Source organism: Pholcus phalangioides, unplaced genomic scaffold, assembly GCF_987345545.1.
Source record: "Pholcus phalangioides strain wild (caught in Gottingen) unplaced genomic scaffold, Ppha-v1.0 ptg000001l_1, whole genome shotgun sequence".
Taxonomy (NCBI): domain Eukaryota; kingdom Metazoa; phylum Arthropoda; class Arachnida; order Araneae; family Pholcidae; genus Pholcus; species Pholcus phalangioides.
This window is the reverse complement of record NW_028301594.1, coordinates 232,799-254,188: the sequence shown is the minus strand read 5'-3', so window position 1 is coordinate 254,188 and position 21,390 is coordinate 232,799. Positions and strand designations below refer to the sequence as shown.

Genomic DNA, 21,390 nt, shown 5'->3' with positions numbered 1-21,390 from the left:
AAAAAAAAGGATAGACAAAGCAGTAAAATGATTTGGTTCACCTTGACTTATTCACATCGGATCTTGTAATTTACACATTTCGCACTGTGCTTTTGAAAGTGGTCTCAAAAGAGCACCATTCTTAAAAACTTACATGTTTTCATAATTTGCTGTGCATTGTCAAAGAAAGTTGACAGCATGGACTGTGGAAGACTCCAAAAAGAATATGATATATATTGTGAGGAGAGACAAAAAAGAATTATCTGTGGTTTCTAAGTATACTGTTGTGGCCAAAAAATTGTTTTTGCTACCAAGTCATTTATTGTCAATTTGCTTTGGCTTGAATCAAAATCTCATGATACTGAAATAGTGCTATGAATTTTTTTATTTAATTTTTTAAGAGATTTCTATTTTTTATTTTGCCATGATTATGTTGTCTAGGGGAAGGGGGAATACCCCGTCTTACCTTCACTTTTTTGAGTGAGAGCCCTGTGCTAATCTACAGCAACAACTTCGAACAGTTACTGGAACCAATGTTTCAACTGAGAAACCGACTCTATTTGTTTTTAGGCTTGTAGACTTATGGTGTGCATTCCTTTGACCAGACACCACCGTGTTGACCGCAGACAGTGAACACAAGAACATGTCAGTTGGGGTCAAAATGAATGGTCCAATGTTTTGTTTTCTGATAAGTCCCATTTCACTTTTCAACCTGACAATAGGCAACATTTGATTTGGACAGAACTTGGCACTGGAAACAATCTGACATTCATGCGTGAAAGTAGCCTACACAGTATGGAGGAGGCGAGCCAATTGGGCCTGGGCGGGTATCGCCATACAATGGCCGCACTAAATGGCACTTCTGTACATCATCAGGAATGGATCACTGATGGTTCAGAGCTATAGAAATGAGATTATCAGACCTTTTGCGATCCCCCTATGCTGCAGCAGTTGGAAATGAATTCCTTTTCATGGATGATAATGCTACCCCACATCGTGCTCGGTTTGTGGATGACTTCCATTTTGATGAGTAGGGCAGTACAGCTCAGTTCCTCATCAATAATGTCTGCAAGTTCTTGCCTAACAGGGGTTTAAACATTTCTTTCCATCCAGGAAAGCCAAAAATACATATTTTTTCAGACAAAAACAAACACATTTCCTTGTTTTTAATGTACAAAATATGCATATTCTGCTCTTCAGCATGAAACTCAAATAAAATTTTATTATTCCATGTTTCACATGCATGATTATCTTTTCTCATATTGTACTACACCTCTGAATCGCACTTCAGCCACTAAAACTTTCCCTGATCTGCTTTTTATAGCCGAAACCACTATATTCCCTAATTTTTTGGACATGTAGATCATGCATCCCATTTTTACAGGACATATTATCATTTCTCCCCCTTTTTTTTTTCAATATAATTAATCCCCACCTGGTTTTCCTTAAAATGCTTGTTTTGTTACTTTGAGTAGGATTTTTTTTGTTTTTAAATCCCATTAAAGGGGAAAATCTCATGAAGGCTCGGAGTGTTTGTTCCCACTCCCACGAATTTTTGGTAATGCAATGCATGTCCCCTCCTATGCAGATGTCCTTGAACCCTGCACTCATAAAATGCCAGCAACCCTGGACCCACACTTCCTAAAATGAATGCCTCTTGGACTGGCTATTCTAAGATGAAAAACAAAATAAAAACACATGGAGTACATAAACTTCACCACATACTTATTGATAAGAAGTCAAATTGTTCAAGAATCAGAGAATTCCTTTGAGTGAAAAATTGAAACATTTATTCAATTTTTGAAGAAAGCCTTTATGCGCCACTCTAGCCTACCAGTTGGCTATCTCTCGTTTCAGTAGTGCAGAGAAACCTTTATGAAATACTACTTCAAATGCCAACTCTGGCCATATCACTATTGCAATTTATTGCCGTTAATGAGATGGGTTGAAAATGAAACTTTTGTCTATCGGTGGTCGCCTCAAGCTCATTAGGGGAAATATCTTATCTATATCCTCCCTCTGGTTTGAATATGAAATGATACTGTCTATAACAATAAACCTGCTTCTGACAATATTTTCTTTGGTCCTGGTAGAATTCCTATTCAATAGAAAATAGTAGCACAAATGTTCAGGTTGTCGACAATAACCTGTCAATAACAATATTTTGCTAGGTCCCTACAGTATTGTTATAGACTGGTTTGACTGTATTATCATCGAAAAGAAGCATTTTTAGTACTCATTTTAATCTCATTAAGTAGCAACAAGAATGAGATTTGAACCAAATTCAAAAGTTTGTCTATCATCATAAAAATTCATGAAATTAGATATTATATTTGGAACTATTTTTCATTATAATAAATTATAATCATATTCAAGTGCTGTGTGCATGTTTTAAATCACAATGCACAAAGTACATCTGAAAATATATGATCAGTTTACCTCAGCCAACTCCATTAGAGCAGAGCAAGCATTTTGCATCTGGTATTCCTTGTTCTCCCTTTTTTCATCTTCTTTGGAGTCACACTTGAACTCCCCATTGACTAAATACCGCTTCTTGGGTGGTTTCAGAATAGAAGTAGATGCTGGTGATGCTTGACATGAGGATGGTGATGATGAAGGGATAGGAATGGGAGACAGGGATGCATCACCACATGTGGCACTTGGAGATGTGGACTCTGAGACATTCGGTGAGATCAGAGAGCTGAGACTACCCAGTTCCTTTTCATCTGCTTACGATGAGAAATTCGAAAATGACACTTAATTCTACTTCAATATAACTATAACATGATTCGATGAAATATTACCCACTTTTTTTAAACAATTACACATTTAAACCTAAATGCTATTGTAAAAGATCTACAATCCAAGACCATTCCCTTATTCCAAACATTCCATTGTATTTCCAAAAGAGAATTCCAAACACTGCTGTGTTTTGAATCAAATTTTGAGTAGCAGGTTCCCTTGAATAAAGAACATAAATGAACTTCTTACAAAATTAATTTATTATATAAATTGTTCAGTCCTTTGGGGGGAGGAACTGCACAAATCACTACAAGCAAAAATTAAATTCCACAAGAAAACATTCTAATATTGTACGAGCAAAATCTGGTAATATAAAATATACACCAGGAATTGGACTAGTTCAAAGGAATTGAGCTAGTTCCAGGAATTGAACTATTTGACATTAGTTCAGTGATAGATTAATACATTGTGAGGCCACTGTATTCTTTGAAAACACACAAGTTGCAAAAAAATACTTATGTCCTGTACCCACTAAAAAAAAGATGCACTCAATCAAAATTGATTATTGTCAAATAATCCATGCACATAAAATTGATTATCTGTGTGTATATGTATGTTCTCTATACAAAACTATAATTTTAGACCGATCATCGCCAAATTGTGCATATATGTGAAATTGGGCTACTTTAAAAGTTTGTCAGAGCTGGGCAAATGCCTAAAATGGGTCAAAAACTGGATGGGCTGAAAAACTGAATTGTCTGTCAGGCAACAATGGTTTCTGAGCTTCAAGAATGACTTTCAGAATGTTTACTTCAGTTACCGTGGTTCCTTAACAATGTGTTTTAGACATATGCCTTTACAATGGCTTTTTTCACTTTAAGCTGCCAGTATTATGCATAATAGTTTATTCCTTTATAATTGGTTTGTCGCTTTTCAATCCTCCCAGTAATTGAAGAAAACCTGGACAGTGCCGGTTATTATGTGCTAGCTATAATACTGTCGGGTATTATAGCTAGCACATAATAAAGCATAACTCAAACAGATGGGTGTTGTGGCACAAGATTGAACTGAAATCAGTACATAGCCCAAGAGACTAGTCAGGCCAAGGTATCCCAGTGACTATTCAAACATTTGAGACTTTTTTGAAATAATTTTCAATTGCTAAGAAATCTCATGCGATTAAATTTAAAATGAAATTAAGCATCAGGGGCACAAAAGACTAGATTGACAAAACCTGCTATAATATGTATACAGTGGAACCTCCCATAAGGAGCTGTTCAAGTATCATGTCATCATTGATGGGGGGAAGGAGGTTTCCGATTTGCTGACTTTTGATGACGGGGGGGGGGGGGGGGGGGAATTTGGATAATGCTTATGTCAGCAACCACTCTTTATGAAAATATTAGTTAGGATTCAGAGGGGGCAGAGCTGATGACGAGATTTTGCTGACAAGGGAGGGGGGGGGGTCAAAAATGGCCAAAACTTTGATTACATAATACTTGAACGGCCCCTAACAGACACTCCCACTAGCAGCCACTTTTTGAATTATGTCAACAGGCCTCAATTTATTTTGCTATATTATAATTAGAATTCCTTGTAGCGGACAAAAAATTTTCTGTCCTAGGGGGTGTCCATTATTGAGAGGTTATACTGTGTATACTACACACAACTCACTTTAAAAAAGAAAAAAAGACTTCCAAAAACACTCACCAGCAAGCTTTCCCAGAGCTATGCCACATGGTTTGGAACCAGGTTTGTCTTTTTTGATCTGCACGCACCGGCTGTTGGATGGTCGAGTGACCAGTGTCCGAGTTGGAGCACTTGGTGCTTTGTACCATTTGAAATCGGGATGAGCCTTCATAAATACGTTTCTGTACTGTATGAGGAGGTTGAAAAGTTACAATTAAATTACAAAAATACTTATGTGTATTGTAATCAATAAGGTTAATGTCACAGTGTGAAATATACATGTAAGAACTAATTCTTTAAGAAATGTTTCAAAATATAAAACATTCTAATTTGTAGAAAAGTTTTTTTTAAACAAATTTCTACAATTATACAAAAAAAAAAATTTTGAGCAGGAAAAATATTTGAATGCAAATACATAAATTAAAAGAGATGGTATTTTTTCGGCCCGAAACATACTGAAAAATTGAATTTTCTGGATGTTATGCTGAAAGGAATATTTGGAAAGAAAAATGAGATGTCTCCTCTGGGAATCAAACCCGGATCCCCTTGCATACCGGGCAAGTACACCAACCAATACACCAGAGACACACTTTCCAATTCCTTATAACATGCATTATTAGTGTGAAGCTCTAAGTGAAGACATTGCAACCTCCCTTAACTCCATAAAAAAACTCCCATTTAAAAAGTCTCTCCGCAGAGAGCAGGCAGACCTACAGCACGATACTGACATAACATGAAAATTCAAGCATTTCCATCTTTACTTCAGAAATACGATACTTTTTACTTTTTTTTACTTCAGAATACGATAAGTTGAATTTGATAGGCAATAAGTGATGTAGGATAGGCAATAGTGATCTGGAAGAAATCTGTAGTATCTGAATTATAAATTATACAATACATTTCTTTAATTCTTTATTCCTTTAATACACTAGCCTGATACTGTTCAATTTTTTTTATAGCTTAATGCAATTCCGTAGAGTTAATTCTACTTTATCTGTCATCATTGGAACATATTGTCAATAAAAACATACTGAGCTACGAAATTTCTTGACCCTTTTGGTATGGTGGGGGGAAAATAAGAAATATGTCAATAAGACCTGTTAGATAGAGGGAAATGTCTTGAAAACTTCTTGAATAGAATCCACAACATTTATGTGCAAAAAGCCTTTTAGAAAAATAAAAAACTTCATTTCTATACAACTGCCATGCTTTTTTTTATTTTCATCATAGAATTATTAAACAGTAAAGTAGGGCTTGACAAATCAAAAGGATATGTAGGGGACAAGCAGCATTTTTTTTCCCCAGACAAAATTGGTCCAAAATAATGTATCCTTTGACTTGTCTGGGACTAGGATCCTTTCAGCATACTAACAGACACACTTAAATAATTTCCAATACTTAATAACATTATTCCAATAATTTCCTGTCCAGTGGCTTCAATTCAGTTAGCATGCACAAAAAGAAAAAAAATTAAGCGCCAATTAAATTTCTTTTTTTTTTTATTGTCATGGTGACCTAAGGTTTGTCAAGCCCTGAAGGAAAGTATTTCAAAAATAATAAATAAGTTTGAACGAACTTCTTTGGCTAAGTCAGTATAGGAAGACTTCTCTGAAGAATCCAAGTTGGCCCACCATTCACCAAGTATTTTAGTTATGCTGCGATTTTCAAGATGAGGGTATTTCTCTCGCACGACATCCCTGTGTCGCTTGCAGAAGATGAAGAATGCATTCATTGGACGGCGCACACCATCTTCAGCATAGCTGCCTTCGTGGTCATTGTCCAAACCATCAGGGTCTGCATCTGCATCCTCCTGAAATTGAAAGAAAAAAAATTGGTATTTCTGCAGAATTTAGTATAGAAATATTTAACAAAATCAATTTAAAGTTTTGGTGCCCAGGATATATCAAGCCCTGTAGTAGAATTTTTGACAAAGAACAAAACCGATGAATATTCATATTTTTTACTAGGGCCACAACTAGATGCTTTGATAGCCAGGGCAAGCAGGCATTTTGACACCCCTTGTAATGCAGAAAGGAGCAATTAAATAGTGAATTTGGCTCCCTCTTTGGTCTACTGCCCGGAGCACCAGACCCACCTACTCTCCCCCCCCCTCTACCCCGAAGTTGCAGCCCTTGCCACACAGTTTCTTACCACATAGGCAATTTTACTGCTAAGCTGCACATATATGCACAGTTGAAAAAGAAAAAAACTTCAGTGCATGCTAAATTAACAAATATACAATTGCTGTACGTGGTTTATTGCCATATAGCATACACAAAAATGAGGTCTGCACATGGAAAATAAATTTTTGAGGGAACACTGCACACAGGCCTGGGCCTAGCTTTTCACTAGACAACCAGTTTTTAAATTTTAATTTCTTTAAAATGGAATATTTAAATTGATATAAACAACATTTTTCAATATTGTGGTACAAGATGTAGCCCCAAAGCCGAGCATGCCGAAATCTGCAGAAAAATTTGTGCTACTGCAGATCAGGAAGAATTTTAAGGAAAAGGTACAGAAAACTCTATTATGGGAATTTTTACCGCAGAATATTTCCAGTCAGCCAGGGGCTCGTTGCAGAACGATGCATAACATTCTGCTTTGGGGCTATGTAACATAAACACCATGTAGGATAAACCTATGTAACAAACATCTATGCAGAAATTTCGATGACTTGTATCAGAGTCTCCCAAACTTATTGATTCCACTGCCCTCTTCTAATGAGCACTATCGCCAACTTTGTTAAATATTGATTAACCAATTTTTTATATTATATATATATATATACTTAATTAATCCAACAATTAATACGTGCATGTGCCATAATGTTTCCGTCAAGGCCATAATGTTTTAAATGCAGAACAAACAGTCAGTGTAGTTTTAAAATTTTGGTGTTCTAAGAGAGCCATACCCCCATAGTTCTGATGAACATTGATAAGCTTTCCATCAGCTTTGTTAATTTGTTGTGTTAATTTAGATTTGTTTATTTAAAAAGAAGAGATCGACTGGTTCAATGAGAATAATTAATAGTAGACCAACGTGTGTGTGCACTGAGCAAGTTTTTTTCATCAGTGTTACAAAATTTTTAACATAAGATTTGAGACAGCACTTTAAATTATGAAAAAAAATTATCTAAAATTATTCCAGATTTGTCTCATACAAAAATGAAATGGTGTTAAATTTATGACCCATAAAAGCAATTTTTTGACATCTAATCAGATAAAATGTTCATAAATGGGATTACAGCCATCAGGTCCATAGCAAATCAGATGAATACTTTTAGAATGTGATGATCAGGGCCCAATTTCTGCATGGGAAAGGGCACTTGCCCAGGACCCCATCTTTTAGGGTAGCCCCTAAATTTATTATAATACATATTTTTACTGTTTTTATAGAAGTTTTGAAAGTCAAAAAATATCTCTAAATCACATTTATAATCTTTCCAAAGTACCCATCATTAGTTATCAAATCTTGATTTCCTCAAATCGAGTGGCTTTTTTTGCCCCTCTTTGAATTTGAATGCACTTCTGTTTGATTGGCTGATGGGTCGAAGCATTGGATAACAACTTTAGTAGTGCTCATAAACTGAGTTGGGAACAGACAAACAAATCTGGCAACAAGTGTATAACTGCAGAATGTATCTACAAACTTAGCTCATGCTGTTCCTTTGTATCAGTCATTAGCAGACTTTAACACAACATAATGTCTTTTTGACAGTTTTACATTGTATGAAAAATTGGCAGAGGAATTAAGAGATGAGAACCAAAATTATGAAATTCTTCAGTGTACAGGAACACCAAAGAGACCCACAAATAATAAATGCAATTAACTACCCGAGAATAATATATTTCAATGTGTCACTAGTCACTATGTTTTGTGTGATTCCTCAATTTCACATTTTTCTCTGACAGTAAAATTATATACGAAAGAGTAACAAGTTTGAATGTTTAACCAACATGGAGATCCTTAAATCTGCATGAAGATTCTGCATATTTGCACTTTTTTAAATTAAAATAATGTGATCATGTATTTCCAAGGGATCAGCATGGTCCCTCCAGGGAATTTGTTAGTGTTAGTATACATTCATGTTTGAACTAGGATTCAAACCCAGACCTGCATAGTCAGAGAGAGGCTAGCTCCCCTTATCGCTCGACTGCCAGGCATCGTGAGTTGCATTTGATTGCGTAGACACCTTTACAGATGAATTGAAAATTTTTCATCCTTAGATCAGGTTGGTGAAAAAATTTTACAAATGCTAAATAAGGGTAAAAGTTGAGAAGAGACATTTCCCTAAATGTTGAGAATTGTTTTTTACCATCACCCATATCAAACTATTTTGGAGAAAGATCCTTCTTCTTAATAGGATAAAATCACCAGTTCACACAAATCTTGTACAACAAAAAGTGTTAGCTTTATTGTGAATTGAAGCTGAGACAACCCAAAAATTAGCTTTTGATATTATAAATGCTTTTGGTAACACGAGAGCATGAAAAAAAAATTAAGATATCTAATGAAGAATTTGTGTTAAATCTTCATCCAAAATTTATTGTATCCCCTTGAAATGTCTTTACAAATATGTGTTTTCTGACATATGATAAACCTTTGACTACAGTCGAGGGGGGGTCCCCCAATACCTGCTTTGCCCAAGGCCTCGCATCAAGTTAAAGTGAGGCCCCGGTGATCATCATAAAAAAACATAAGATAGTCTACTTTCTATTATGATATTTTCAAGATCTCCTTTCAAGATTTTACGAGCAGCAACTGCCTTAGCCTGTGTGCAGACTACATCAACAGAAATGATCACAGAATCCACACAAATCTTAATCACAAGATAACGTTAAATCCCAAGCAACTTATGAGGAGTCTCAGTAAAATCAATCTAAAAACCTACACATATACAAAATGTCAAACACAGATTGTACATCAAACTTACTAAGGGATCCAAAAGCCATGTGCATATGAAAATTAAAAAGTCTCACTAGGCGAGCCGACAGTGGTTATGCTTCTGGAACGCTTGGAATCGGGATTAACTGCTCCTACAGTGATAAGAAATTAAATTATTTGATTTCTTATCACAATCTGATAACAAATTAATTTCTCTTTTGTTTTCAGGAAAAATAATAGCATGGACCGGACAATGCTAAAACAGTGCAACAAAATTTAATTACAATTCAAAATTGCTTTATATGGTGTCTTTCAGGCTATTTTGCATTATCTATATTTCAATTAAACCATGGATAAAACCACAAAACAAGAATTCTAATAGTAATTGTTCCACATAACCACTCAAAAGCTTCACATTACTTTCAAGTTTTAATATGCCTTTTTCGACATAAAAAACAATACAGTTAAATATATTCACAGTGAAACCGCGCTACAACGATACCTGATATAACGATAACTCCCTCTACAATCGACTTGCAAACTGTTTCCGGGTTATTAGGCCATGGTCTAGGAGATTTTCTTCCTGACGTTTCGCCCACATCTGTGGCAGGCATCATCTGAGGTTAATTCGACGTAAGTCTCCGCGGCAAGCGAGAAAGGCTTCGTACATCTACTGTCATCGACTTGTTCTCTATATGCATTTCTGAGACTTGATCGGCCGCAGAAGAACCGCATTGGTTGGCTTGTCTGCGGCCGATCAAGTCTCAGAAATGCATATAGAGAACAAGTCGATGACAGTAGATGTACGAAGCCTTTCTCGCTTGCCGCGGAGACTTACGTCGAATTAACCTCAGATGATGCCTGCCACAGATGTGGGCGAAACGTCAGGAAGAAAATCTCCTAGACCATGGCCTAATAACCCGGAAACAGTTTGCAAGTCGTTTAACGCCGGCCATGAAAGCCTCAGACAATATTCCCTCTACAATGATAACTCTTTCCATAACAATATTTTTCAGAGAGGTGTAACAAATTTTTTTCAGCTTGGCCGTTTCCTTAGATATTTTTTCAAACTCTTTTCTTCAACGAGTCTCTGTGAAACCAGTTTCGTTAAGTTTTCTTTTCCTGAACGCTTGCTGTAGTGTGTTATAGAATTTTTTTACCCCCCCCGAACCCCCCTCCCATCATTCCTATTCCGGCTACTCCCACAGACTAGCATTAGTTAGCTCTTTTGAACACTTGAACAACCTTCTTTATGGTATTATCAACAATACTTTTTGGGCATTGTCTGTCCACATGCAAAAGGCTTTGCTCATTATTTCAGAATAGTAGCGCAATCTAATTGTTTACTGTGGTAGTTGCATGTGGGTTCTCTACCACCCACCTTGTCCTTTTTTTTTTGAGCACTTACCAACTGTCTAAACTCCAGACATTCCTTTTTGTCTTTTTTTCCCTCCAGGCACCCCAATCCTAAAATTCAATGTCTTCTGCTTACTAACGTGAAAACCCTCTGGATTAATTTTTTTCCCCTCTATGTGATAGGTTTTCAACAACTACAGTAGGCAATGTAGGCTTTTTTACAACTCGAATGTTCAGTTAAGAGGGTCAGAACTAAGAAATTCCGACGTCAGTAGGATTACTTTCTAGGTCGTTATATGCTGTGCTGGGAAAAAAAATTGACTTTCAGCATCTCTTGTTCATGATGATATATTTTGACCAAACAGGCGAAAATCATTTGAATTTTTGCTTTCAACATTTTACTAATTCATCTTTAAATACACGTTTTCGTGTGTCAAAATAGATTAAATGTTGATCAATTATAAATCAAAGTCACACATATCAGCCATCTTAATTGGTCAGCAATTTTAATGATAAAAGTTTCTTTATCAGTATTTTCAAATAAAATAGGCACATGGATATGGCACATATTTCCTTTAATTTTATTCATTCAAATTTCCATTCTCATATTAGGCCTATATGTTTTTCCAATTTAAAGTAGTTTTAATTATTGTTGTGAACACTGGTGTGAATAACAGCGGGAGGGGTTCCCTTGAGCCGATATTTAAAAAAAAAAACTAGTTAAACATGAACTCCCTCCCATTCTAGAAAATTTCACATACACCTATGATTATCAAATTTCTGATGATACTGATTATGAACAATGGAAAGAAGTGCCCGCAGCACAATAATTGCGACATGATGAGATAAAGATACCTTTCGATATATAATAATAATCTCTCTACAATGACATTTTTTTCGAGTCTGTAAAATATCGCTGTATCGAAGTTTCACTGTATTTCAATAGATGTGCATCTGGAAGCTGCAGGTGACATTTTCACCTCTTGAATTATAAGTTACTGAATTTCAATCTCAAGGATCTTTAGTCTTGGCTCATTTTAATTGGCTTGGAATGGTAAGTTTGACTTAGGCGCACCAGCTGCCTTTGCATCTTTAGTGTCTTCTCCAGTCTTCTAAACCAGTCTTTAACATAGTCCAGACAAACCCAAAAAGTTGGATACCAGTTATAAATAATTGAGAAGATTACTTCATGTGCCAATTGAATTGCACAGAGGCCCGACAAATCCAAAAAAATGAACCAAGTTTCTAGGAAGCAAAACATTTTTCTCCCTCAATAAAAACTGTCCATCATAATACTTATGCTCTTTAGGCACCAAAAAAAAAAAAAGAAAACCTTTGCCTGATGAAAAAGATCGAAAATAATGCTTCTTTCGACTTTTTCAGGGCATACTGACCCTCTTTCATATACCTACAGTACTTTTTCATTTGATAACGACTCTGGTTTTTGCCAACCTAAGTTGCAGGTACCCAGGCGAGTTGGAGTGATTTCACCCAAAATTCACCATAAATGATAAGTATTGTTTAGCAACATTAAAACATGAATGGGGGGTCGTCCCTGGCAAATACTCAATACTGAAATATTGTTGCCAACAAACTTTCAATGACGATAAATAAGAGACTCAATGACTATATAATGGTCATCTTGGTCAAAGGTCGTCATGAGACTGAGTATCGACTTTTGAGTTAATAACTCCTGATGACACCAATCACAGAGGTTGGAGAAATCTAGTCAAACTTGTGATGATCCGAACCAAGAGACTCTTGGACCAGTTGTCCATTGGCAACTTGGCAGCAACTTGAAGCGATAAATAAGTCATACACATTGTCGGTATTTGCAAGACTGATCCTTGCACAGAAAGTATGAGAACTTCGGCCATCAGAAACGACTTTGAGCTATAACAGCAGATGACAGAGATTTCCGATTCAAACAGGATCTTGAGCCTCTTGCCATACATGTGCAAGCGCAGTACAGTCAGTGCCGTCTTAACACATGGGCCCACTCAAGCACGGCCTGGGGCCTTCAAGAGAAGAGGCGCCTCACAAAGCAAAAAGAGTAAATATTACCAACGAGATCCGGTTGAAATTTTCTAAAATTTACCAGCTAAGGCCTCCGAAAAACCACTTGGCCCGGAGGCCCATGATACTCTTAAGACAGCCCTGAGTGTAGTTGTTTACTTTCTTTCATGTCATTCGCTGTTTGTTTTCCTCTTTTTCAGACAGTCTCCCCCACTCACCTTTCCCACGTGAACATGGAAACCTAAAATTTGATAATTATCGTTGTTGTGATGGTAAGTAGTAATTAATTAAATATTACCATTTATTTACAACAAGAACACTTTCTCCTAGTTTGTGTCAGGTGTCTGAGTATGGACTTAATAAGTTTTAACAATAGTTTTTCAATATATCTTCAAGATCATTCAACAAACACACTCATCTGCATGGAGTGCAGTCGCAACTCTAGTAGTGTGTAAAGGTTACTTTTAGTGGATGATGTCAGAAGCCTTCTGCCTCGTATAACTCAATGTCAGCTGTCATCCATTGGAAGGGACAACATGCAGCAAGCTACGCGAGCTGCTATTGTCACTTCCAATGGACGAATGACCTTATTCATAAACAGCTGGCTCCGAAAACCAAAAGTTCTACAGGGGCGGAGTGAGAAGTCCTGGACACATTTTAAAAATTAGTAACAAATCAACCAATTAACATAAAAATGTACAGTTCGAATGTCAAAAAACACATGGCCAAGAGGTTTTGTTTGATAAATTTAAAAAAAAGGTTCAAATTTCACTCACTGGTGCTGCCAGGGCCGGAACTAGAGGAGGGCAAATGCCATTGGGTGGCAATTTTAGGTGGGAACAAAGAAAAAATGAAACAAACATGATAAAATTATCTAATTTGAAATTTGTGGGGGGGGGGGGCAAAATAATGTTTGCCCCATCAGCAAAAATCCTAGTTACGATGGCCTAAGCGCTGCTATAAAATGACGAACTTGACATTATACATAAAATGCAACACAAACGGTGTACGATTAATGTTTGTGGCAATTTGCGTTACACAAATTTATCTGATTTCAATTATGGGGGCCCTTTTTACATCACAGGCTACATCTAAACGATGCTCATGTTGAAAAATATGGTAGTTTTATGCAATGCAAATTGTCACAAACATTAATAATGCACTGCTTGTGTTTCATTTTATGTGTTCTGCGGAGTTGTTTGTGTTATATAACAGCACCCTCTGTGACTGAAATTTGAACTTTTTCTTTATTTATCAAAAAAAACCAGCTCTAGGCTAAGTATTTTAGTGCAAACTGCATCTTTTCATGTCAATTGGTTTGATTTTTTTTAATGCGTCCAGGACTTATCGTCCACCCCGTACTTTCAACAAATATTTAAATAAGAAATAAATTAGTGAAATAGCTATTCCAGATAACAAGCTTCTCTTAAAAAACAATATTGATGAATAAATGAGACATTAACCATTAAAATAAACAAATAATAACTGTTTTTATAATATATAATCCATATGTATTTCTATATTTAAAATTATATTTCAAGTTTTTTTTTTTTTTAACAAACACATCATAACAATTAAAATGTTTAGAAAATTACAAAAGATCGAATTAATTGCAACTCCATTTTTGAGAAGCAACAATGTACATACCTATCACAACATAATTACATATTATAACTGAATATGGTCTTTCACGTAGAAATAATTTTAAAAAATGATAATAATAATTAATAATTATCAATTTTTTAAAAACAAAACAACAAAGGGGGTCGTCAACGACGACATATTTGAGCCTGACAACAGGAAACGAAAAAAGCTGCACACAACACAGTTATGTAGCAGTTGCGCAAGGACAAACGGAACAAAGGCACCATTAAATAAAACACCGAACACAACGAAACAAAACATTTCCCAACATCAAAAGCCTAGCATTTGAAATTAAAAAAACTATAAAATAAAAATTGAAATCATTAATAATACCTATCTTAACAGTGTTTTTAAAAACGAGCTCCACTAACAAAACAAAAAAAAAATGCCTCAAGGCGGTCATCATCACACACACACACACACAGGCATATTTTACTGTCAAAAAAGTTGAATGGAAAATAAAGGGTGAAGCTTGTTTATTTGGATATTACAAAATAAGAACCGATCACGAACCTCCCTGTTGCATTTTACCATTACAAAATCCATCGGGATCGTTACTAGCGAGTACTTAAAAACTGGGCTTTGCCAAGGGAGTACATACCTGATCGCGTTCCGCCATGTCCTCCGCGATGATGTTTTTTTTTGTGTATATATATAATATCTCAGTAGATGAGGAATTCACGAAGGAGAATGATCAATCCACAAACTCGAGTCATATTCTAGGATTAAACGATGCATAATCCTCGATAGCTAGAAAATTAACGACATTCCTTGTTATTAAAGGGAAGATGGAGGATTCATCACCATCGGTCTACACACACACATACACATAACGTTTTCAATCAATGTCTATTATTTTCTCTTTCTCTCTCTCTCTTTCTCCGGGGCAAGTCGCGCAACGGTTCAGCTTGAGGGAGAGGAAACTGATGGTTAGTCAGTCAGGTGAAGACAGGATAAGAGAGAAAAAGAAAGATGATAAATTTTACAAAAAAAAAAAAAAAAGCAGCCGAGACGCCTGAGCGTCATTGACAACCAATAAGAGATGATTTAAGATAATAATCAATCCCACAAGAAATTAGAAGATCCATTCTGATTCGTTGACGGTTCGGATATCGTGATCGTCACGTCCGTAAACGCAAACAACAAAAAAAACTCAACCGACCATCACGGTAATGGCGGAAATAATATGTGGATGCACACAGTATTTCGTCGGCATATGTGGAACCTTTGAATTTAATTGAAGCCGTGAGTATCTACACAGCATTAAAAATCACGTTTATGTTTTTCTTTTTTTTGATTGATAATATTCGATGTTGTGAATATTGTTTTGAAAATATATTGATTGATAAGCAGATTGTTTTGTTGATATGGTGTTTTTAATGGACAAAGCTGTTTTGTATATGAGATAATGGCCGTTTTTGTGTTATCAGAGGTTTTTCAGCAATAATTGATTCTTTATTTGTTGAATATATTGTGTTGGTTGGCTCTGGTTGAACATAGCTCACTTGTCTATGGGGTGGGGTGGAGGCAGAAAGAGCTCTGGCCGGCCCCTTGGAAGGGGATCAATCCCCCTATTTTTACACCATAAACACAAAAGAAAGGGGCTATGAAAAACCTAGGGAACGCTGCCAATGACTACTACTAGGATATGGGGGGAGGGGGGGGGGGGGCTTGAGCAATTTGTTTACTGTGTGATTTTCTATAAATCTAGTTATTTTGTTTGAAGTACTACCAAGAAATCATTCAATTACTTAACATCTTGAATGCACTGTTTGCACGCTCTGAATTCATTAAAAATTTAGTTAACTACTAAATTACTTAACCTGTGTAAACGGGCCTTTAATATAACACTGTTACCTACCAACAACCAGGAAAGTCATGGAGACTGTAAAGTCGGGAAAATATTTGATAGAAGTCAAGGAAAATTTCTGTGAAGGAGGAAACTGAAACTCGAAAAATTTTAAATTTTGAAGATTAAGATTTTGAATTGCATTTCTTCCGGGTGGGGGGGGGGGGGTTGTCGAAGAAATCAGCCTCCTCATTGGGCGTTTCACCTGTTGTTAATAATAGTATTTGTATTTGAAAGTTAGGAAAATTTTTTGTCAGGGGAAAAATTATCAAGCACATTTTGCCAGGAACTTAGTTGGTGGTTAAGTAGAATAAGATCAGATCTATTTTTTCGATCAAGTAGGCACTATGTACATGGACCAGTGGGCGCCGGCCTTGCAATGAGCATTTATGATTTGATTATTTACGTTAAGGCAGATTTTAGAGTACTTCATTATTTCAAATTTGTTAATCACTTAATGTGTGTATGTGAGCCTTAAGATCCAAGATCCAATCCATTTTTTTTAAATTGCGAGAACCCAGGTTCAAACTTTACCCATGTCACAGAGGTAGTCGGCTGAAGTTGGTTTTCTGTGCTTTACAACTTTGAGGTACAAATGCGAGCCAATCTCCCCATAGGAAAAAAGTCGTATCATGGAGAGCAACAGGCCTGCAATGGTACACATATTCAATCATTAAACTTCACTCCCAATTTCAAATATATATGGCACCACTGAAAACTTAAACACTATATATGCACTCAGACTGTTGGGTAGATACACGCACATCCGGCACAAATCAATTTGTAGTAAATAGCCCATGGCGATAGACCAGACTATCAGTTTGAAAGAAAGTAATTCTACTTTACTGATTAAGTAGGAACTATGTGCATGTGTGCTGCGGAAACGTGGACTCATATTGTCCAATGATCATTCACTATTTGTTACTTAAATTGGGGCAGATGTTAATGCTTGTTTACATGAGTCAAATGATTTAGTAGTTAATTAAATTGTAAGTCGTCAAGAACTTTAAAATCCATCCCTAGGCCTTTAACGTAAATGCCCATTTACATAGGTTAAGTGATTTAGCAGATTAGTAGAGTAAAATCCAGTGTATCCTTTGGATTACATAGGCACTATGCCAGTGAATGTGACTTTTTATTATCCAATGATCATTCACTACTTGTTACTTACGTTGTGACAGGTATTAAAAAGTACTTGACCTAAAACTACTAAATTATTTAACCCATGTAAACTGGTTTACAGAGCCCAACTTTGACATCAGGGCTGGGATTGGTAATTTATTTGGTTCATTTGGATGTTAGCCACAAAACAAGATGGTGCAAATACTATTTCCTCATCTGAATTTTCTGTGTGTGTGTGTGTGTGTGTGTGTATATGTGATTCTATTTCTTCGGAACATGAAGCACTTGCTTTTTGGTTGATTGATTCTAGAATATTGTTACCTTTTAAAAGTCCTGAGGTTACAAGATCAGAATCAATGTTCATAAATTCATCCTCGATAAAATCACCCATAGCGTTGTTTATGCTTTCTTCACACGTAATCTGAGAGAAATCTTTGGAGAAATTTCATTTTACAAAGATTGGGAACAAAAACCAACATGGCAGAAGCAGATCCGAATCGTGGCACTCGTGACTGCTTCCATGCAGAATCAATCATTTCAACAGTATCTAAAACAAAGTTTTGCATCCGTTCCAACATTTTGGTTTGTAATTTTCTCTAAAAAGTTTTCAAACTTAAGATAATTCCTTGATCCAGGGGTTGTGAAATTGCTGTTGAAAAATTAGGCGGTAAAAAGCATAGTTTGATTGCTGAAAGGTCCGTCATTTTTGGATGAGCAGTGCAATTGTCCAAAATAAATAATATCGAGTTATTCACATGTCAAGTTATCAAGATTCCACTGTATATGTGTTACTGCCAAAGCCCAAAGTTTGCTGGCCCAGTTGATCAGGCCAATGTCTGAATTTCGGGCTGCTTTTGACAGTCCCTGTATGTCGATCCATATATATGGATCAATAAGACATAGATATCCAGATTTCTTTGATCGTTAGGGTTGCCATATCTAACCATAATTACTATGGTTAGATTAGCTATGTATTATTATTAGCTTTGCTAATTATAAATGACCATAATTAGCTCAAAAAAATGTGTCACTGTTGCGATGACCTCAAATTATAGGGATTGATACATAGAAGCCAGCAAAAGCCGGAATTTCGAACATTGGCCGGGTCATCTGTGCCGGCCAGTTTGCGAACTTCAGACTTTGGCAGTAACATATATATATATATATATACAGTGGATCCAGCTCTTATAACATTACAATAAACCATCATAAAAAATTTAAGGCTGGAAAATGCTTTAAACAGGAAATCTCAATGAGTATTAGTAAAAGATAGGACCACATAAATAAGTCATAGTGAGCAGAAAAACATTCAGAGTGGGATCCTTTGTACATGCCTGGCTCTTAAAAAATTTGCCGCTCAATTTTTTTTCCCAATTTCTCAAACTCTGTTGAACCTGTAGCTTTGACTGCCTCCCCTTTCCCCTCCATTCCAACATTCAACACCATTTTATTACATGAGTAATATTTATGTACAACCATTTTCTTTTGTTTTTCTTAATTCAATGTTGCATCAACAAATTTTTATTTACTTTTCTTTAGAGTTCAACATCCAAGAAACGTCGTAGCTTCAGTCTGAAGCCAAAGCTGAAAGGCAAAAAGAATGACTGCTTCACCTTCTAGAAGTTCGTCCTCATCTACTGGTAGTTCTAAATCATCCGGAAACAAATCTCCAAAGTCAGCCGCTTCATCCAGCCCAAGCAATGCATCGAGCAGCAGTAGCAAGTCACAATCCAGGAGTTCATCTAGCAGCAGCCACGCATCAAGTAGTAGCAGTGCATCCAGCTCTAGCAGCGGTAGTTCGAAACACTCTGCAGCATCTTCCAAGAATTCCGCTAACCAAAAGAAATCAGTTGTTGTAAGGGAAAGAAAACTGTCGTCATCCCCAACATCATCTCGTTCGTCTAAAAAGAAGCGCTGGGAGGGTCATGAACGTGACAGACAAAGATCTCTATCACCCGATAACCGAGATAAACATCGTGAACGAGAAAGACAAAGATCTACATCCCCTGACGGTCGTGATAACCATCGTGAACGCGAAAGACGACGATCTTCCTCCCGGGACAGGCATGATAGCCGGGGTGAACGAGAAAGGCAAAGGTCTGTATCCCGTGATGATCGCGGTAGCCATCGTGATCGGGAAAGACAGAGGTCCACTTCACGAGACGGTCATAAAGCGGGTGGCACGGGCTACAGCAATAAGGTATTTGTGGGTCGTCTTTCTGAAAAAGTAAACAGAAGTCACCTATATGAAATATTTGGTTTGTACGGCTATGTGACCCGCGTAGACCTTCCTGTGGACCATTATCGAGGATTCGGCTCGAGAGGATTCGCATTCGTAGAATACAAACACTCTCGTGATGCAAAGGCTGCTGCTTATCACATGAACGGTGGAAGAATAGACGGTCAAAGGATAGTCGTTGAGGAATTTGACCCAGCAGCGAGCAATACATCTTATTCACGTCCAAGAAGAGTCACACCAGATAGGTGGTCATCGTATCGATCATCATCGTCTAGACACTACAGGCGAAAATATTGAGAAACAACAGTTTTTTTTTTCCTATTAAATTTTATCAAACTGTGATTTCATTTGAAATATTTAGAGCCAATTTGAAAGATCAGTTTGAGAAATTTTTTTAAACAATATTTTTCTTTAAAAGAAATTGAATAGGTAGCGAATCGAATGAATTTTCTCGTTAAATGCAGTATTGCAAATTCATACAGAGATTTCTGCGAACGGACCTTGTTTTTTGCAATAAATTATCTAAAATATACATGTTTTGTTGTAATAGATTCGACTGATTATTGCTTTTGGTCAGCTGGGATGTGTTTCTCAAACTTTTTCAGTTCATGGCCTTCTTTGGATTATATTTTGTTCTTGTGGCCCCTCTAGTGTTATTCCCCCCACCCAAGATGGAGACCCTTTCTACTTATCGATAGGAATTTAATCTCTGAAACCCTGGGCCAGACACATATTTGGAAGGTAGGTGATAATCCTTCCCAAGAGCCGAATTATATAGGAAAAATAGGTCTGTAAAATACAGGAAGATCCAATGAGAATCTACCCAATAAATCAAATCTTCTGACATGCCACCCTGGGGCCATTCTTATAGTGGACTAGAGTTCAGTGAAATTTGTTCTTGTGGAGGTTTTATGCATGTCCGGGTGCACGTGTCTGAACATCATAGGTCCTCAGGCGAAGTGATGTTCTGGTTCCTCCCATACTTAACTGCAGGGCCACAACTAGTGAGAAATAGGCGTGTCTGGTTCCCTGGATACTGAACCAGAGCACCCTCTGGTTCAGTATCATGCAGCTGAATTCATCCTTTAACTGCTTTTACATTACACTGGACACCTAAATGCTGGATTGTTCCCGATGACAAAATATCAAGTTGCGACTTTGCTTAGTTGGAAGCAACAGCTAATTTATATACTTACATTTAAAAATCATAGCATCAGATCTCATTGTGTATGCCCCGATGTGAGTCCTTGGATCATGTTCCCATGGGCCATGGAGTGAGATAACCCTAGCTCTATGGACAGCTCTGCTGTCTTGCGAAAGTACAATCGTCCCTCCGTATTCGCAGGGGCTACATTTCAGGGGGTGACTGTGAATTACCCAAACCCTGAAATTTTGTTCTTTAGGCATCTCACCTTTTTAAAAGGGGGAAATCTAGTGATTCAAGATTGATGCTTTCTGGAAAGAAAAACAGTGTTAGTCATTTCTTCTTAACTCCAGTTAATTTGTCAGAATGTAGTGACAAGGCTTCCGTTACCAATTTTTCTACATGTGAAAATGTACCACAGATGGGTGGTACATTTCATGGAAACAATCCATTGCCGATTTAAACTTAGGAAGCCTTCCTTTGCTATTTTGCTCATAATAAACTTGTCTTCTAATTCTCAGGATTTGCAGATTAAATAGTGGCGGCAATATGGTGTGCAAATTATGCAATGCATAACTTACATACCTTTTATGTCGCACCCACAGAGAGAGAAAAACAGCACTCTCTATATGAGAGATATGTGGATCCATATAGTAGAGATATGTGGGGCTATATAGTAGCAACTGTAGCTATAGCAATGGTTAATAAAAAAAATTTTCTTGA

General features: G+C 36.7%; 2 protein-coding genes across 5 annotated transcripts in view; one reads left to right on the top strand and one right to left on the bottom strand.

The window, feature by feature from the left end:
- The window catches only part of LOC149089611 (uncharacterized), a 27,390-nt gene extending 12,127 nt beyond the window's left edge, over positions 1-15,263 (bottom strand). Inside the window, exons 1-5 of one of the 4 annotated variants that reach the window (XM_089231003.1) lie at positions 14,915-15,210; positions 9,347-9,449; positions 5,987-6,220; positions 4,432-4,597; positions 2,419-2,705 (exon numbers count right to left, since the gene is read on the bottom strand). In XM_089231003.1, coding sequence (XP_089087129.1) covers positions 2,419-2,705; positions 4,432-4,597; positions 5,987-6,142 — 609 coding nt within the window. In that variant the 5' untranslated portion in view covers positions 6,143-6,220; positions 9,347-9,449; positions 14,915-15,210. Of the gene's footprint in view, positions 1-2,418; positions 2,709-4,431; positions 4,598-5,986; positions 6,221-9,346; positions 9,450-14,914 lie in introns of all 4 variants that reach the window. The other 3 variants (XM_089230914.1, XM_089255557.1, XM_089255965.1) reach the window with 3 other exon arrangements.
- LOC149089610 (uncharacterized) lies at positions 15,248-21,390 on the top strand. Its single transcript, XM_089231109.1, has 2 exons — positions 15,248-15,558; positions 18,824-21,390. The coding sequence occupies exon 2, from the start codon at positions 18,885-18,887 to the stop codon at positions 19,818-19,820; it is 936 nt and encodes a 311-aa protein (XP_089087235.1). The 5' UTR covers positions 15,248-15,558; positions 18,824-18,884; the 3' UTR covers positions 19,821-21,390.